Below are 16,477 nucleotides of genomic sequence, written 5' to 3' on the forward strand. Positions count from 1 at the left end.
TTTACTATTTAAACCATTTAAATAAAGTATAAATTAAATATACAAAATGCATTTAATAACTCTAGCTTGATTGGTCCAAGTGTGCTTGTAGTTATTAAACCTACATTTCCCTTTTAAAGAGAGATTTGTTTCAGTTAAGTTTTGTTTAATTAAAAAATAATTACTAATAAATAAATAGCATTTTTGTAACCTTAGTTAGCTTCATGAAGTTCTCAGTGTTCATGAAGACATGCATACGTTTGATCATATCCATGTCTTCATGAACACCGAGACCTTCACTATCAAAGATGAAAAAAGAGAAATATACGTAGATGCATTTTCTAGTCACATGCTCACATGTTTTAAAAAGCAGCTAGCTTGAAACTTTTTCTAGAAAAAAAACTCCGGTTTGCAAGTTCTTATGAAAAAATTCAGATCATTATACAGGTCCGTCTAAAAGAAATAGCATATTGTGAAAAAGTTCATTATTTTCCATAATGTAATGATAAAAATTAAACTTTCATATGTTTTAGATTCATTGCACACCAACTGAAATATTTCAGGTCTTTTATTGTTTTAATACTGATGATTTTGGCATACAGCTCATGAAAACCCCAAATTCCTATCTCAATAAATTAGCATATCATGAAAAGGTTCTCTAAACGAGCTATTAACCTAATCATCTAAATTAACTAATTAACTCTAAACGCCTGCAAACGATTCCTGAGGCTTTTAAAAACTCCCAGCCTGGTTCATTACTCAAAACCGCAATCATGGGTAAGACTGCCGACCTGACTGCTGTCCAGAAGGCCATCATTGACACCCTCAAGCGAGAGGGTAAGACACAGAAAGACATTTCTGAATGAATAGGCTGTTCCCAGAGTGCTGTATCAAGGCGCCTCAGTGGGAAGTCTGTGGGAAGGAAAAAGTGTGGGAGGTTAAAGATTTGATCTGTAAATATCTCTCATTACCAAATAATCAATGCTGAACATCAGAACTGACCAATGTCATGGACAAGATTTTTTTTCTCATTGTTAGAAAGGGTAACGCGGGGATAAAATGGCCTAAAACTCCTGTAGTCTAAGCCTGGTTTTGATTTGCTATTAATGATTTGCTCACAGGATGTGAAAAGAGTTTCCACCTGTTTAACAAAATCATAATGAAAAAACATTGCCTAACGCAACAACTAATCGGTAAAATGTATTATTATCAATTATTAAAGTAATCGACAACTAATTTGATTTTTGATTAGTCGTGTCTGTGCAGTGCTCGGGAAACCATCAGCCAGTCACGTCACCTTACAGTATTTAATAACCCTCTATGGACAGTGAGCTGCTGTGGGAAAGGTACATGATTTAAGTTGTCCGACACATGACAAGGCTTTATATTTATAAGCGCTTAAAACAAAAGCATAAGCGTTTACCATGTCTTGCCCTGTCATACTTTGACAGATGCATGTGCTGTGTAATGCCTCTGACATTATATTGTTATATTTATTAATTGGTTTATTTGACAGGGACGATGCAGAAAAAAAAACATTTCTACAATCTCAAGCAGCCGGTGCTCCAAATATAGGCTTCTAGTCAAAGGCTAATTTGTAGCCTTCAACAAGCATCGTGTTAAATTTGTTGAATTTAGTATATGTGCGACAGTGGGCGCAAGCACTTCAAACTGACGAAGCACAATAATTCCTCTGAGTACATTATTATTATTATTATTATTATTATTATTATTATTATTATTATTATTTTATTATTTTATTTTTTTTACAAATTACTAGGGGTGACCCCTAATAGTCGAAGATTCGATGCATCGATATGCAGGACCGGATTCGATCACTGATCTCATGGTCGAATCTTCGCGGGTGTTACGAAACGAGGATCATACCATTTTGGCAATATGGGGGTGCTCAATATTAGTGTTATAAAGACGTGTCGCGGGGCTGAGTGATCGCCCCTTTAAGGGCACTGAGCTTCGCACCGGACGCGCGCGCCTTTAAAGATCAAACACAAATACACCGACGGCGGCATTCGACGCGCTGTCCGCGCGATTAAATGTATATTTCCCTCAAATCGTGAATGTACATAGTGATTTCACCCTGTGCTACAAGATACACTCATCGTGCAGCTCTTCTGTCAGAAGTCGATTCAAAATTGAGCTCGCGCGGATATAATGTTCACGTCTACCTGGTGTGAGAGACGGCGCTGAGCTTCAGTCCGGTGTGCGACCCCCTAATAGGCACAATCGGCTTAAGAATGTGCATATAAACGCACTCAAAGTGTTCTTTTCCTCTCTAGGCAGGTATTTTTTTAGGTTTATTTATCAAAATGTTCTTTTATATATTTGTGTGATGTTCTGTGTTTCGATCGCGGCTTTTAAATGTTATGAGAGAACGGTTAATTTACGAATGTGTAGTGTAGCCTAGTTTTGATCACTTTATTAAAAGTGGTGGCTGTGTGCCCTCCGTGTGTAAAGTAAAATAAAAATAGTCTTAGTCTCCTACTGACTAGTGTCCTGCCTGTTTTCAGTCTATGGTTTACACACAGATGATTCGACTATTGGTCGACCATATGAGATTCGAAAATTATGATTCGAATGTGTAAATCCTTAGTCGGGGACACCCCTACAAATTACTACACCTCAGTATTTTAGAATTCTACATGTAACACAAGTAATTATATTAATGAGAGCAGTAACCATAAAGGCACTATTGTTGGTGTTATAGTCCAATAATGTAATGTAATTACTATGCTCAGAAAAGTACATTTGTGTGTTCCTCATAGCTGATGAAAGTAAACATTTTGTGCTTTTGTTTATCATTTTTAATTTAGTAATTTTAATTTAGTTCATTCTTCTTTAAAATGGTAAACAATCAGTTGATTTAAAGTTTAGAATGTAATTTTTGTATTTTAATTTTCCTTATGTACAGTGTAGCCCACATCGTGATTGGTACACATTATATTGGTTTTCATAGGCTTTATATTACACGTTGTTTGGAGGACAGCACTGGGCAGAATTTGGTATAACATTGTTTAAAATGTATACTTTTTTTTCATCCAATTAATTGATTATCAAAATAATCATTAGTTGCAGCACTTAAATGTAATAGTACTTTTTGGGCCCACTTTATACTTTAAATGTTTGTTTTCCAGTGTAATATGTACAATTTAGAGTGTAATTTATTAGCTAATGTGGCTTTTTATCTGCAATACATGTTGTACATCATGTCATGGATGTGGTAAAGCATGATGTTCCGTTAGCAAGTAGCAGTTGGCTAATTATACATCTGCCTAATCAGTAGATAAAGCTAATTTAACAGCCAATTACTGCTCTTCACACACCTCCGCCTCACACTCAATAGGATGACAGCTTCTCGTTTCCTCTCTTTAAGCTCGGCAGGGTGCACTCGCAACAACAGATGACTCAGATTCAACTGGATCTGAAATTTGTTTGTGTGTACATGCTCTCTTGGCTCGCTGCAAACTTTAAATTACTCCAGTGCTGTTTTTTGCATAACTTTTTTTTTTTTTTCAAGTTCCCCTAATGATACTGGCTGTACCATTAGTTGTGTTGTTGGGGGGTAATCTTTGATTGAATTTAATATTGAATGTTCATATTTTTAATTAAACTACAGTAACAACACAACTGATGTGTAACAACATGTCTATCTGTTTAACTTAACACAACACACCTAGACAGTATGTCAGTCAGAATTTAAATCGGTAACCTGACAGATCAACAACAGTGAGTTTTTCACTCTTTTTGACCAAATTATTAATAGAATGAGTAATTTTTTGTGAATCGGATTACACTGGTAAAATTCCTGAATTTTGCTTGATATTTAGTGTTTTATCTAAAGTTTTACTCACCATCTGCTTCCAAAGCATGATCGTGAACCTTTATCATCACCGCTCCATCAAAAACACACTTCTTTGGTGACGTTATAAAAAAACATATTTTGTCACATTATGTCTTTACTCACACTTTGTTCATCCTTGCTGAATAAAATGATAAATTAAAAAAAGTCTTACTGACCCCACACGTTCTGAATGATGATGTTTATATAAGATACATTTTTGTATGTGTGCCGTGCTGCTGTACTAAGAGCATTGCAGGAAACCGCTTCAGTGTGTGTCTGGATTGATGGCTTCAGACATAATGTATATTGTAAAATCTCCTCTTGAGACCAGCCGTTTTTTTCTTTCTTCTCTGTATTTATTTGGTATTTGTGCTGGAGGTGGTTTGTGGTGTGTAGGACTCTCTCTGGATTTGTAAGGAGATATAGGCTGTTACAGTGTAAATCCCTGGAAGCTCCTAAAGGCTGAGTCGTAACGGGTGTCACCCCATGTACTGAAATGCATCTTGAGCAAACTCTAGGCAAGCATATTTTTCCTTTTTCCCTCACTGTCTTTCTCTCCCCGTCTTTCTTTACAATACTGCATAAACTGTCATTATAAAGGGCTTTTTACATCCTAAGAGAGAAAACAGCTGTTTGGGTCAAATGCAAAATATTGTAATTATTCACTTCACACCCCTTCAGTCTAAAAGCTGCATTGAAACAAACTCTTAGAAGAGAGGAAACTGGAGAGAAAGCTCAGCGGGAGATGCCGTTACATGAAGTTATGTGTTTGATGGCTCCTGGCTTGACAGTGCTAGGAGCGGCAAAATAACTGGATGTCCGTGGAGACTGGAAAGATGAAGCTGAAAGCAGAGAACAAGAGAAACTATACTAATTTGGAAACTTTTTCCATTGTCTGTTGGTGCCCCAAATACCGAGTCAATCGTTTTTCTTCTCATTTCATAATAGTGTTTCTATCTTTCTGTCATCTCTCTCCTCTTATGTGGACTTGAGGAAGGTTTTAACATCAACAAAAACTTGTTGTTAGCCAAAAGGTCAAATATTGTTCATAACACCCTTTTGTGGCGGTGGCAATACAAAAACACATTGATAAGGTCACAATCTGAATAACACTCTCTCAAAAACAAAGAGAAAAAATACTGGATGACCTTTTATTAAAATGTGATCTGGGAAAATAGAAACAAAACCAAGTTGGAGACAAAGGAGCGGCATTTCCACTTGTGTCCCGGTTTGCCGGGACAGGTATTTGAAGGTCTGGTGCCGAGGGGGGCCTTTCTGTGTTATGAGAGAGTGGTGCTTCATAAATCACAGTAAACAGCGAAAAAGAATAGATCTTTTATGAGAGCCCTCTTTTCTCAAGCCCTCTAAATGTAAAATATATTTGATGCTAAACACTTCTTATGGAGGTCAGGCTTAAAAAGATTTGACATGGAAAAGCACCATTGTGCATTGATGCCCTCATTTCGTGTTTGCTTCCTTTTGGTTCTACTCTGGGCAAGCAATTAATCACAGACTCACTGCTTCTTTTTTCCTATGATGTGCAAGTTTTAAGGGATGTGTGTACATTTTATTGTTGAAGTAAAAAGGCTAACATTACTCACTGCCTGACATAAGTATACTTGAACTGTTTGATTTTGCGAATGTTACTGACTAATAGTTTTAACTAGTTACGGAGCATCAATTAGTTCATTGGTCTGTAACACTTTACAATAAGGTTTAATTTGTTAACATCATGAACTAAGAATCAGCAGTGTATTTTTACAGCACTAATTAACTTCAGTTATTTTGAGTCAAATATGCTCTTGTTCATGTTAGTTCGCAGTGCATTAACTAATGTTAACAAACACATATTTTGTTCATTGTGATGTATTAGTAAACGTTGAGTTTACCATCAACTAAGATTAATAAATAGGGGTGTGACGAGACTCTTAGCTTACGAGATGAGACAGAATGTGTTCACGAGAATGAGACGAGACAAGATTTTTGCACAGTATTTTTAAGAAATCCTCAGTTACAAAATTCATGACTAGAAAAAGAGTCTGCAGGTGTACACTGTAAAAAATGATATGTTCAATAAGTTATGACAACATTTGTTTTTACATTGTTTTAACTCGTCAAAATAAGTTAAGAAATGTTAAACTTGTTTTTATTAGTTATACAAGATGAAACTCAATTTTTTAAAGTCAGTTTAACATAATTTAAGTTGTAAATAACTTAAACATCCAAGTCAATTGTACTGCAAAAGTTTTTTTTTTACAATGTACTTTGAAATGCTTTAACTAATCATCTTGCAATGAATGTCATTTCAGTTCTACTTCCTGAGAATTTATTATTATATGCATTGAAAGACACTGTAATAAACAAACTCAACTGACTGGCTTCACCTGTATGATTTCATGAGTCTCTTCAGACCTTACTGAACCTTTGACACGTCGTGCCGCGCCGGACAGGACAAAGTGACCGTTGTTACACATGCATCTGAAGGACACATTTGTTTAGTGTTTGTCCTTGCTTCATAAATACAATCAGGCATCAGTCTACTGTAAGGGATTTGTCACGTCGCATCCATTGTTGACAACATCACAGATTATAATGGGTTATATTGTCTTTTGTCCTGCCACATCCGCCGCTCGGATAAAATGCATTAAAAAATCTGAATAATTAATTTTAAATAATTATTCGTAGATTTTGTAGTGCTCACGATTATTGTGATGCATCGTATCATACTGGCATATCTAGTCAGTTTGTTAGATAGTTAGCAAGACTTTTGATACTTTAGCTCCTGTTAGTATTTAGTTACTGACTGGTAGTGTTTTTTATTTATTTATTTTTACTAGTTATGGAGTAGCAGTTGGTTTGTCTTTCTCTTACTCGGAGCTTGCATTTCTCACACCTAAACTCGAACAGTGTTTGACTTTGTGAATGTTAGTAGGGCCCTATGAATTTTTCAATACGGAATAGCGAAATCCAGTCATAAAAACGGAATTTACTGTATAACTTGGAATTTGTTAAATTATTGATTAAATTAAAAGCAGGTCAGTACACTTAAATCAAATTGTGATATCGACTACTGTCTGTGAGTATTAAACCACAAAAGACCATTAAAATATGAAGCGTACATGTTCTGAGTCACTTCATGAGCATTTTACATTTTCATTTGAGAAAATGTAAACGTACAGAAACACAAAGGCCTTCACGCCAACCCATCAAAACAAAAGTTTGGTTTAACCATAAGAAATGGTGACAGAAATATATTACTGCTGTACAGTATAATTTACCCGTCGCAGTGTAATCATAATACAAACACTAATAATAAGGAAAATATTAGTAATAATGATAAATTATTCCAACTTTATTTTAAGAAATAAATACACTTTTTCAGTTTTAATTTTAACAGTAAACATAAACATTTTATTTAAACTCAATAAAAATAAAATGTATTAATTCAATTAATTGGACATGCCTTTTGATTATTAAAATATAATTAAACCATTAAAATGGAATCCAGAAACTTTGAAATAGAGAGAACTGAATTTGTTTTGTTTTTTTTAATGAGAGAGAAAAAAATCATAGGGCTCTAAAAAATTTTTTGTTAAACTTGTAATAAATTGTTGTTGAACTGTTTCATGATTTTAATTAATTAGACATGCTTTTTGATTACTAAAATGTAATTTCCCCATTAAAATTGAGTCCAAAAAATGTAAAAAAAAAAAAAAAAAAAAAAAAAATGAATTTGAAAAAATATATATATCAAATACATTTCATAGGGCCCTATGTTAGTTGTTTGCTCATTAGGTTTGTTTTAGTGAGTTTTGGTACTTGGTTTCTGTTAGTAGTTAGTGACAAATCGTTTTATCTAGTTATGGAGTAGTGGTAAGTTCATTAGTTTGTGTCTGTTGTTAGAGCTTATCATTGCTCACAGTCACAGCTTAACATAAACTAAACAATATACGACTGTGAACATTAGTTAGTTGCTCAGTCTGAATGACACAACCAATGTGGCTTTCACCTTTTGTTTAAACTGACTCTGACAGATAGTTAGGGAGTGACTGGTATTTAGGTGACTGGCAGTAATTTATTTGACTGTTTTTGTGTGTGTATGTGAATTAAAATACTTGATAACATTGTTAGTTTATCTTTGTTTGCTAGTTTATTACTTTTACTTTGCAGTTGAAGTTGTTTGTTTGGAGTCATGTTACAAATGTTTAAACAGCTCTCTCTCTCTCTCTCTCTCTCTCTCTCTCTCTCTCTCTCTCTCTCTCTCTCTCTCTCTCTCTCTCTCTCTCTCTCTCTCTCTCTCTATCTCTATCTCTATCTCTATCTCTATCTCTATCTCTCTCTCTCTCTCTAGTCTACTGGTCCAGTGGGCAGCGGCAGCATGCAGCTGTTGGAGACAGATTTTTCCCGCACTCTAACTGGACTGGTAGATCTGCATCTCTTCCATCAGAAAAGCATCCCAGTGTTCCTCAGCGCGGTCACCATCGAGTTGTTCAGCCGCCAGACTGTCACCTGATTTACTCATCATTGCTCGACCACACAGTGTTTAGGGAGCTCTCTCTCACACACACAGACACACACACACACAAAAGACACAGATATCTTCAGAACTCCTGGGTATGACGAGATGATTATTTTTGATTTGCCTATTTTATATATATTTAGCATTTAAGGATTTCCTAACTAGGTGATCTTTATGGCAGCTTTTCAGTAGTATAGACTGTTGTGTATTTTTCTTTTTCTTTTAATGCTTCTTTAAAACCCACTCTGTGTTGTTTAAGAAACAAGTTAACACGCATGACAGGGAAACCTGGAGAGATGTGCAGTCCTCTTTTTATGAACATCATCTTTCATGGCAGTTTATTTGCCCATATTGAGGAAAAAATAAAGACATATTAAACTTTTCAGTCTGTTATTTGTTTTGGGAACTAACGGATTTCAAAACATTCACTGTGTGAAATAATGATTCATACGCCCAGTTAGAAGCTGCTTTTATTGTGTTTCACTTCAACTCATCTCAAATAACCTAGTGATTTTTGTTATCAATTCCCCATTGAATTGAGGATAAACTAAATCCCCACTGAAACCACTATAGTTGCCTGGCAGCTCGGATGCATCAAGTTTTATGTCTTTTAAATGTTTGCTTTGTACAATGCCAGAATCCTAGTGCATGTGGGAGTATTTAAATTCCCTGGCCAATTTAGCTGGCAGTGGTTATTACTTTTTTTTTTTTTCGTCTTCATTTGAATGCCACAGCTTCCTAAAGCACCTTACACACATTCAGATTTAATCTGAAATGACTCAGACTGCTTTCAGATGAATTTTGACTCAAATCTGTCACACAAGCAGTGCAAAGTGCCATTGTGCCAAAGCAATTAGCAAAGAATGTTACTCTCATCCTGCAGCCGTGGTTTCAGGTAGTGCGCAGAGCCAGTATCTGCTTTCTTCTCACGCCAGAGAATTCATTGCGGAAGCAATGTCCCTGCTGTTAGCTGTTCCCATTATATGCAAACTCAGTCTTTGGCTGGCAAAATCAATTCAGAAAAACAGCTACTATGCACAGACTCATGAACACACTCTCAAGCTGGCACTGCTCTCTTCAGGTCACTTTTAGCCCCTGTAGTTTTCATACTTTCTCCTATGTCTTCAGTTCTTTATTTAATATAATTTGTTTAACAATTCAGTGGTTCAAGCTTCTTTTGGCCTTTAAATCGAATCCTCTTTCATTCCGATACCCATTTCGTCTTTCATCACACCTTTTTATATTTTATTCATTTTACCATTTATCATCTTGAGTCGAATAAGGTGGCCTCTCATTGGTTATTTATGAAAGTTTTTGTTTTTCATGAACGATCCTTATATAATTCATAGCTTTGGGGTGGAAAAGGCTATATATGCTAATGAGGAGCTGTAAATGGATAAATAATGAATATTTGAGAAGCTTTAGACCAAACTACAATGCTGCAAAAAAAATATATTGACTTCAGACTTCGAGGAAAGATAAGCTACCATTTTAGTCTTAAGAAATTGTATCCCAGTGATATTACTTCCGTAGAGTAAGGTCAAAAACCTGGTGCGATCATAGATATATATATACACAGTAGGCCCTACATGTGTTTTATTGAACTAAATACATTACAATCGGTTAAAACGAATACGCAGGTTACTTTTCTGAACAAGAGCACTCTCAAGTCCGTGTTTCTTACACTGTTCGCGTGAATCGCAGCACAGTTAGGCACACACACACACAAAATACCGCAGTTCAATAGGGAACATGCATCTCTTAAATGAGCCGCACTATATTCCTACTCGTGGAAGATAGTTTTCACATTACCAATTTTTCATACAAACTGTGCCCTGTTCTGAACTAAACTGCCAGTGTAAAAACTCAATTATTTATATTCTTAAAATGAGAGAAATAACTCCTTATTCTGAATTTTTAAGTTTAGGCTTAAGAGACATGAATAAGTTCTTTGATGCACATCTATGACCTTTGATACGTCTAGTCTTCATGCTGTATTGATTATTATTAAATAAGTATGGTTTCGCTAATAATAAACGTACATTTGCATAAAGCATGCATATTTGTCCATACCCATGTTGATTAGAGTATTAAAAACTTTATTTAAACTTAATTTAAGATACATTTACAACTGATAAAAATGTGCAATTAAGTTTTGATTAATTGCGAGTTAACTCTAATCAGTTAATCGTGATTAAATCTTAATCGATTGATAGCCCTATATATATATATATATATATATATATATATATATATATATATATATATATATATATATTCTTCATTAGTAATAGCATGGATGAGGTATCTATGTAAATATTTCTATGATTGGGCCGTAAGGTTGACTGTAAGGTTTTTGACCTTACTCGACAGAAGTAATGGCATTGCAATGGCATTCTCGTTGAAACCGATTGTTTCGTGCCTTAAAGGTGCCCTAGAATGAGTTGAAACAATGTTAAATTGTTCTCTGATATCTACATAGAGGGTATGTGACTTATTTAAGGGCAAAAAATGTCCAGATACAGTTTTACAGGTCCATTAACAACCCTATAAATTGTCCCTAGGATGTAATGCTCTGTTTTTGCCTTATTTGGAAGAGTCATGAATATTAATGTTGAGCTCTGCTCTGATTAGCTTATTTCAGCAGCTCACAGCACACAGCAGTTCAGTTGTTCAGTAAAGCGGCTCATGAGCCCTGACCGACTGACAGAACACAGACCGACTGAATGACACTTTAAGCAGAACATCTCAAATGGAGATTGATGAAATGCAGCTCACTTGTTTATGGGTGTTTTCAGATCGTTCAGAGAGAGAGAGAGCTTGCGTGCAAATGGTTGCCAGATTGGACATTTTTTGGTAAAACACCGGACAGTATACATGTATACGTTCTTTTCACAGAAAATTCTGTGGGGGGATTTAAATTGAAATCTGAAATCTGGCAACCGCAAGCACGAACGCTCTGCCTTCCCCCCTGACAAAACCAAAACCAGTATACTATCCGGTGTTTTGGTTATACATGGTACTTGGACTTTCCTGTTGTTACTATACTAGCATCTTGCATTATCTAGACAATGCTGTCTCTTTAAGAAACTTTTAATTTAATCAGAAATTGTTTAAACAGTCAATAAGTGGATAAAATCGCTATTTACTGCTTGCAGGAATACAGTTGTAATTGCCCCTTTCTCCAGTTTAAGACGCTGAGCGAAGCTTGCTTGAAATGGGCAGAGAAAATGAACGATTTTGAATTAAATTGTTGTGGTATCGGATTATAATAAACATCAACAAAGACTGTTGACATTTTTTTGTCTGTGGGAAGGGTGTGAAAAGTCCTCATGTCCCCTGCACAGCCTTGAACATGACATTTGTGTCCATGAGAGCTGCCGTTTTCACTATCCTCGAGTGTCGCTTGTTTACCTACAGTCCTGATGATTCATTCTGCCTGACAATGAACATTGGCTGACACGCAAATGTTGGGGGCGTACATATTAATGATCCCCAACGATTGCGTCACAGTTGGCGTTATGTTGAGAATCACTTATTTTTCTGTGGTGTTTTTCATGCTCGAGATTTACATAAGAAGTAGGAGGCAATGGTGTTGAGGGTTGAGACTCACTGTATGTGATGTCCATGTAATGAACTCTTGTTATTTCATTATGGCAAGGTTAATTCAATTTTTAATTCTAGGGCACCTTTAAGACATCAATGTATCGCATGAGCCACAGGGTTTAATGTTTATTCGTATGTCTGTGTTTTTTACTCATAGTGGCTCTCATAGAAAACACCCCATTGTCATGCATTATACGAGCAACGGTTGGAGTTAAAAATCTTAATTTGTGTTCTGCTGAAGAAACAAACACTTAAATCTTGGATGCCCTTGAGGTAAGCAGATGAACATCAAATTAAAATTTTGGTGTGAACTATCGCTTTAATTAATATTTTTTTGATTCTTCTTGTGCTCATTGTAGTTTGGAAAAAAATTTATGTGGCTGGCAAAAGGTAAGCTTTTATACACAAACATGAAGATAAATGTGCAGTGTAAAGTGTTCCAGGACTATTGTAGCGCTATGTCAATCAACATTTATGCCATGCTAATTAGCATTCGAGAGGTCACACACCGTTGCCCAACATGTGGTCTCCCATGCCAGGAAAATTGTCTGTCTGTCAAAGTGTCCATGGAATTCTTCATAGAGGTTTGGTTGCACCGATGAGACGGAAGATATCTCTTTTGTTTACCTTATCTGTTCTTAGTTTGCCATGGCATTTGAAACTAGAGAGAGTGTCATGCTAGGTCGCTCCCCCTTGCATTGCCACAGAGACGAGCATTGAAGCAGACAGAGACGGGTTCTCTCGATAGACACAATCCCTGTCATTCAAACTTGTGTGATAAGTCGGTGATTTGAAGAGGCTGGGTGCGTTTTGGGTATTTTTAACTAATGCAACTCTAAGAATGAGAATAGGCTTTTGCTATAAGATTAATGCTCTGACTAGAAAGTCTGCCTGTTTGCTTTCGGATCGCACTTATTTTTCTAGATAGGCTTTTGCTGCATTTGATTCCTCTTAGGCTTCGAAATGTCCTACAACTAGATAACAGTACTTGTGATTATATTAGCAGCCATAAATCCTGCACACTCAACCTCTTTTCTCTTTCCCATCTTTCCCAACATACACATAAAGCAACGTTAGATATCACTAGGCCACAATCACATTAGCTCTCATAAGCTCGGCTAGCCAATCACGGTGGTTTCAATGTTCCAGAACGGGTTTGAAGCAGTGTTAGAGGCACCCTAAAAAGATTACAGAGCCCCAGAAGGAATTTTCTTCATCCTTCATTTTTCTGCCTTCCCGTCGTTCTTTTTGATCTGTTTACCATTTCCTTCACTTTCTCTGCTGCAGGGCTTTATTGTCTGAGTACCATATTACTCTCCGTATGATTCAAAGATTTATATCCAATGAAATGACATTAGAGGTTTCTAACGGAATCTGTACCATATCCGTTATGTTATCCTATGTTATCCTGTGTCATTTAAGAATTTTGGACACACTTGAATGAATGCGTTTCTCATTTTTATATATAGGGTTGTTCCATGTCAACTCAACCAGATGTCCTTGGCTCAAATTCTTGATTTTGTTCATATTTTTTACAGCCATTTTACTGTAATTTTACTGACGACTGCAACTCAGATCTTGGAGTTTGCAAAATGCTTACTCTGGAAAGATTGCTCAGGGACCAGCTTGCCCATCAGAATCACAACCTGTAAGTATGATTCTTTTTTGAGGTATATATTTTCTGTGTTGTGTGTTTTATATTGTGTAGGTCTCTAACTGGCTAACTCACGTTATTACTGTCTCTGCTGAAATATTACTGCTAATCAGCTGTGGGCCACTATTACCTAAAACTGAATCTATTAATGCAGGTTGTCTGTCGTTCTTACTGCTTTGAGTAAAAAGAAAAGATGGAGCATGATTTGTTTTACACACATCTGTTACATCAGTTATCCACGTTAGTGTTTCAGCTAAAGTATGCACTCTTAGGATACAGTTAATACAGTTCCCGCATGTGCAGCTATGAATGATAAATATACACACATGGATTTGTTGATGGACATGCATTTGTTAATGCTGATGGTGAGGAATTATATTTGCAACATCTCATAATGTTCCTCAAACTCAGTTGCTTATCACTGAGAAATATCCTGCCTAACTAGATCTTCCAATGTTTTATCATTGATTTCGACTCGTGCTTGGTTTGATATGGTAAAATCGAAGACTGTCTTTACAGTGTGTACAATCGCTGAGATTTAAGGGAACCTTGTGAGCTGAAGTTCAGTTATGATAATGAGCATTTGTTTCCAGTGTGCTGTATGTGGTAGACCAATCATAACAGACTGGGCAGTCTAGCCAATCACAGCAGAATATCTTATGGAAAGGAAGGATTTAGAGAGACTGATTTATCCAACAAGTCGTTTAAGACTCATTGAACACTGTGGTGATGTGCAATGTATATTATGAGAGAATTTCATATTAATATAGTGGGTCAAAAAAGTATTTTAGTCAGCCACCATTTGTGCAAGTTCTCTCACTTAAAAAGATGATAGAGACCTGTAATTTTCATCATAGGTACACTTAAAACTATGAAAGACGGAATAAGAAAAAAAAATCCAGAAAATCACATTCTCATTTTTAAAGAATTTATTTGCAAATTATGGTGGAAAATAAGTATTTGGTCACCTAAAAAATAAGATTTCTGGCTCTCACATACCTGTAACCTCTTCTTTAAGAGGCTCATTTGTCCTCCACTCATTACCTGTATAAAAGACACTTGTCCACAAACTCCACTATGGCCAAGACCAAAGAGCTGTCAAAGGACACCAGAAACAAAATTGTACATTGCCTGCAAAATGTCTGGGCCTGTCTTAAGTTTGCCAGAGAGCATTTGGAAGATCCAGAAGAGGATTGGGAGAATGTCATATGCTCAGATGAAACCAAAATTTGACTTTTTGCTAAAAACTCAACTTGTCGAGTTTGGAGGAGTAAGAATGCTGAGTTGCACCATACCTACTGTGAAGCATGGGGGTGGAAACATTATGCTTTATGGCAGTTTTACTGCAAAGGGAGCAGGACGACTGATCCATGTAAAGGAAAGAATGAATGGGGCCATGTATCGTGAGATTTTGAGTAAAAACCTCCTTCAATCAGCAAGAGCATTGAAGATCAAACGTGGCTGGGTCTTTCAGCATGATGATGATCCCAAACACACCACCCAGGCAATGAAGGAGTGGCTTCGTAATAAGCATTTTAAGATCCTGGAATGGCCTATAGCCAGTCTTTCAGATCTCAACCCCATAGAAATTCTTTGGAGGGAGTTGAAAATCCATGTTGCCCAGGGACAGCCCCAAAACATCACTCTAGAGGAAATCTGCATGGAGGAATGGGCCAAACTACCAGCAACAGTGTATAAAAACTGTGTGGTGACTTACAGAAAGCGTTTGATCTCTGTCATTGCCAACAAAGGATATATAACATAGTATTGAGATTAACTTTTGTTATTGTCCAAATACTTATTTTCCACCATAATTTGCAAATAAATTCTTTAAAATCAGACAGTGATTTTCAAGAATTTTTTTCTCATTCTTTCTCTCCTAGTTGAAGTGTACCTTTGATGAAAATTACAGGCCTCTCTCATCCTTTTAAGTGGGAGAACTTGCACAATTGATGCCTGACTAAATACTTTTTTGCCCCACAGTATGAATGTATGTAAATATACTTTCAAACTAGAAATGCATCTTGTGTTTTTCTATCGACAAGTTGTATATTCAGATTTGTAGTTAATATATTCAGGTTTACATTTATATATTCAAGATTTACATATAATTATTTCCTGTTTTGCCCCCTTAATACATGTATATATACATACACAGACACAATCATGGTCAAAAGTTTCCATACACCTTGCAGAAAAAAAAAGTATTTTAATGTTAGAGATACTGGCATGTAGTCCACATTGCTGTATTTGTGAAGATGTCCCGTTCAAAAGTTTACATTCCCCTTTATGTGTGTTTATATGTTCATAAATACACATCACAATATTTTATGGATGTTTCTTCTTCTAGACGGGGAGCTGACCTCCCTTTTTTGCCAGTACATAAACAGAAGAATGGGATTTTTCTGATAACAATATAGCATTGATTAGTTTGTCCACACTTTTGATTGGTGGTGTACGGCATTACCAAATGTTAATTTCAAAGATGATTCCAGAAAGTGAATGAATACCACTGTGAAAATTGACCATTACACTGCAAATCTCTCCATTATTCCAGCTCATTCTTTAACTCGTTTGTTCTGCGCTCACAGTTCTTTTCTCTCTTCCCTCAGGTCTACTGTCATTTATTAACGAACAGACTGTCTTTGTGTGAGGATTTTATGCCGGGAATAGCTTGGCAAGCTTAAAGGAATCAGTTGTAGGCATGCAGCTGATGCAGATTAAAATAATGAAATAATTGACTTTTGCAGAGATTTGGTAAGGCTATTCTTACAAAGATTTGGGTAAAATACTTCATTTAAGCACTTAGACAGTGAAACACCTGCAAACCGCTTCAGACCTGAATATATTTATATTTAAA

The 16,477-nt window shown here is 36.0% G+C and overlaps 1 protein-coding gene across 1 annotated transcript in view; it reads left to right on the forward strand.

Moving 5' to 3' along the window:
• mad1l1 (mitotic arrest deficient 1 like 1) overlaps nt 1-8,742 on the forward strand; it is an 87,990-nt gene extending 79,248 nt beyond the window's left edge. The window contains exon 18 of the mRNA XM_067442090.1: nt 8,190-8,742. Coding sequence (XP_067298191.1) covers nt 8,190-8,351 — 162 coding nt within the window. The 3' untranslated portion in view covers nt 8,352-8,742. The remainder of the gene's footprint in view (nt 1-8,189) is intronic.
• Nucleotides 8,743-16,477: the final 7,735 nt, after the last annotated feature.

Source organism: Pseudorasbora parva, chromosome 4, assembly GCF_024679245.1.
Source record: "Pseudorasbora parva isolate DD20220531a chromosome 4, ASM2467924v1, whole genome shotgun sequence".
Taxonomy (NCBI): domain Eukaryota; kingdom Metazoa; phylum Chordata; class Actinopteri; order Cypriniformes; family Gobionidae; genus Pseudorasbora; species Pseudorasbora parva.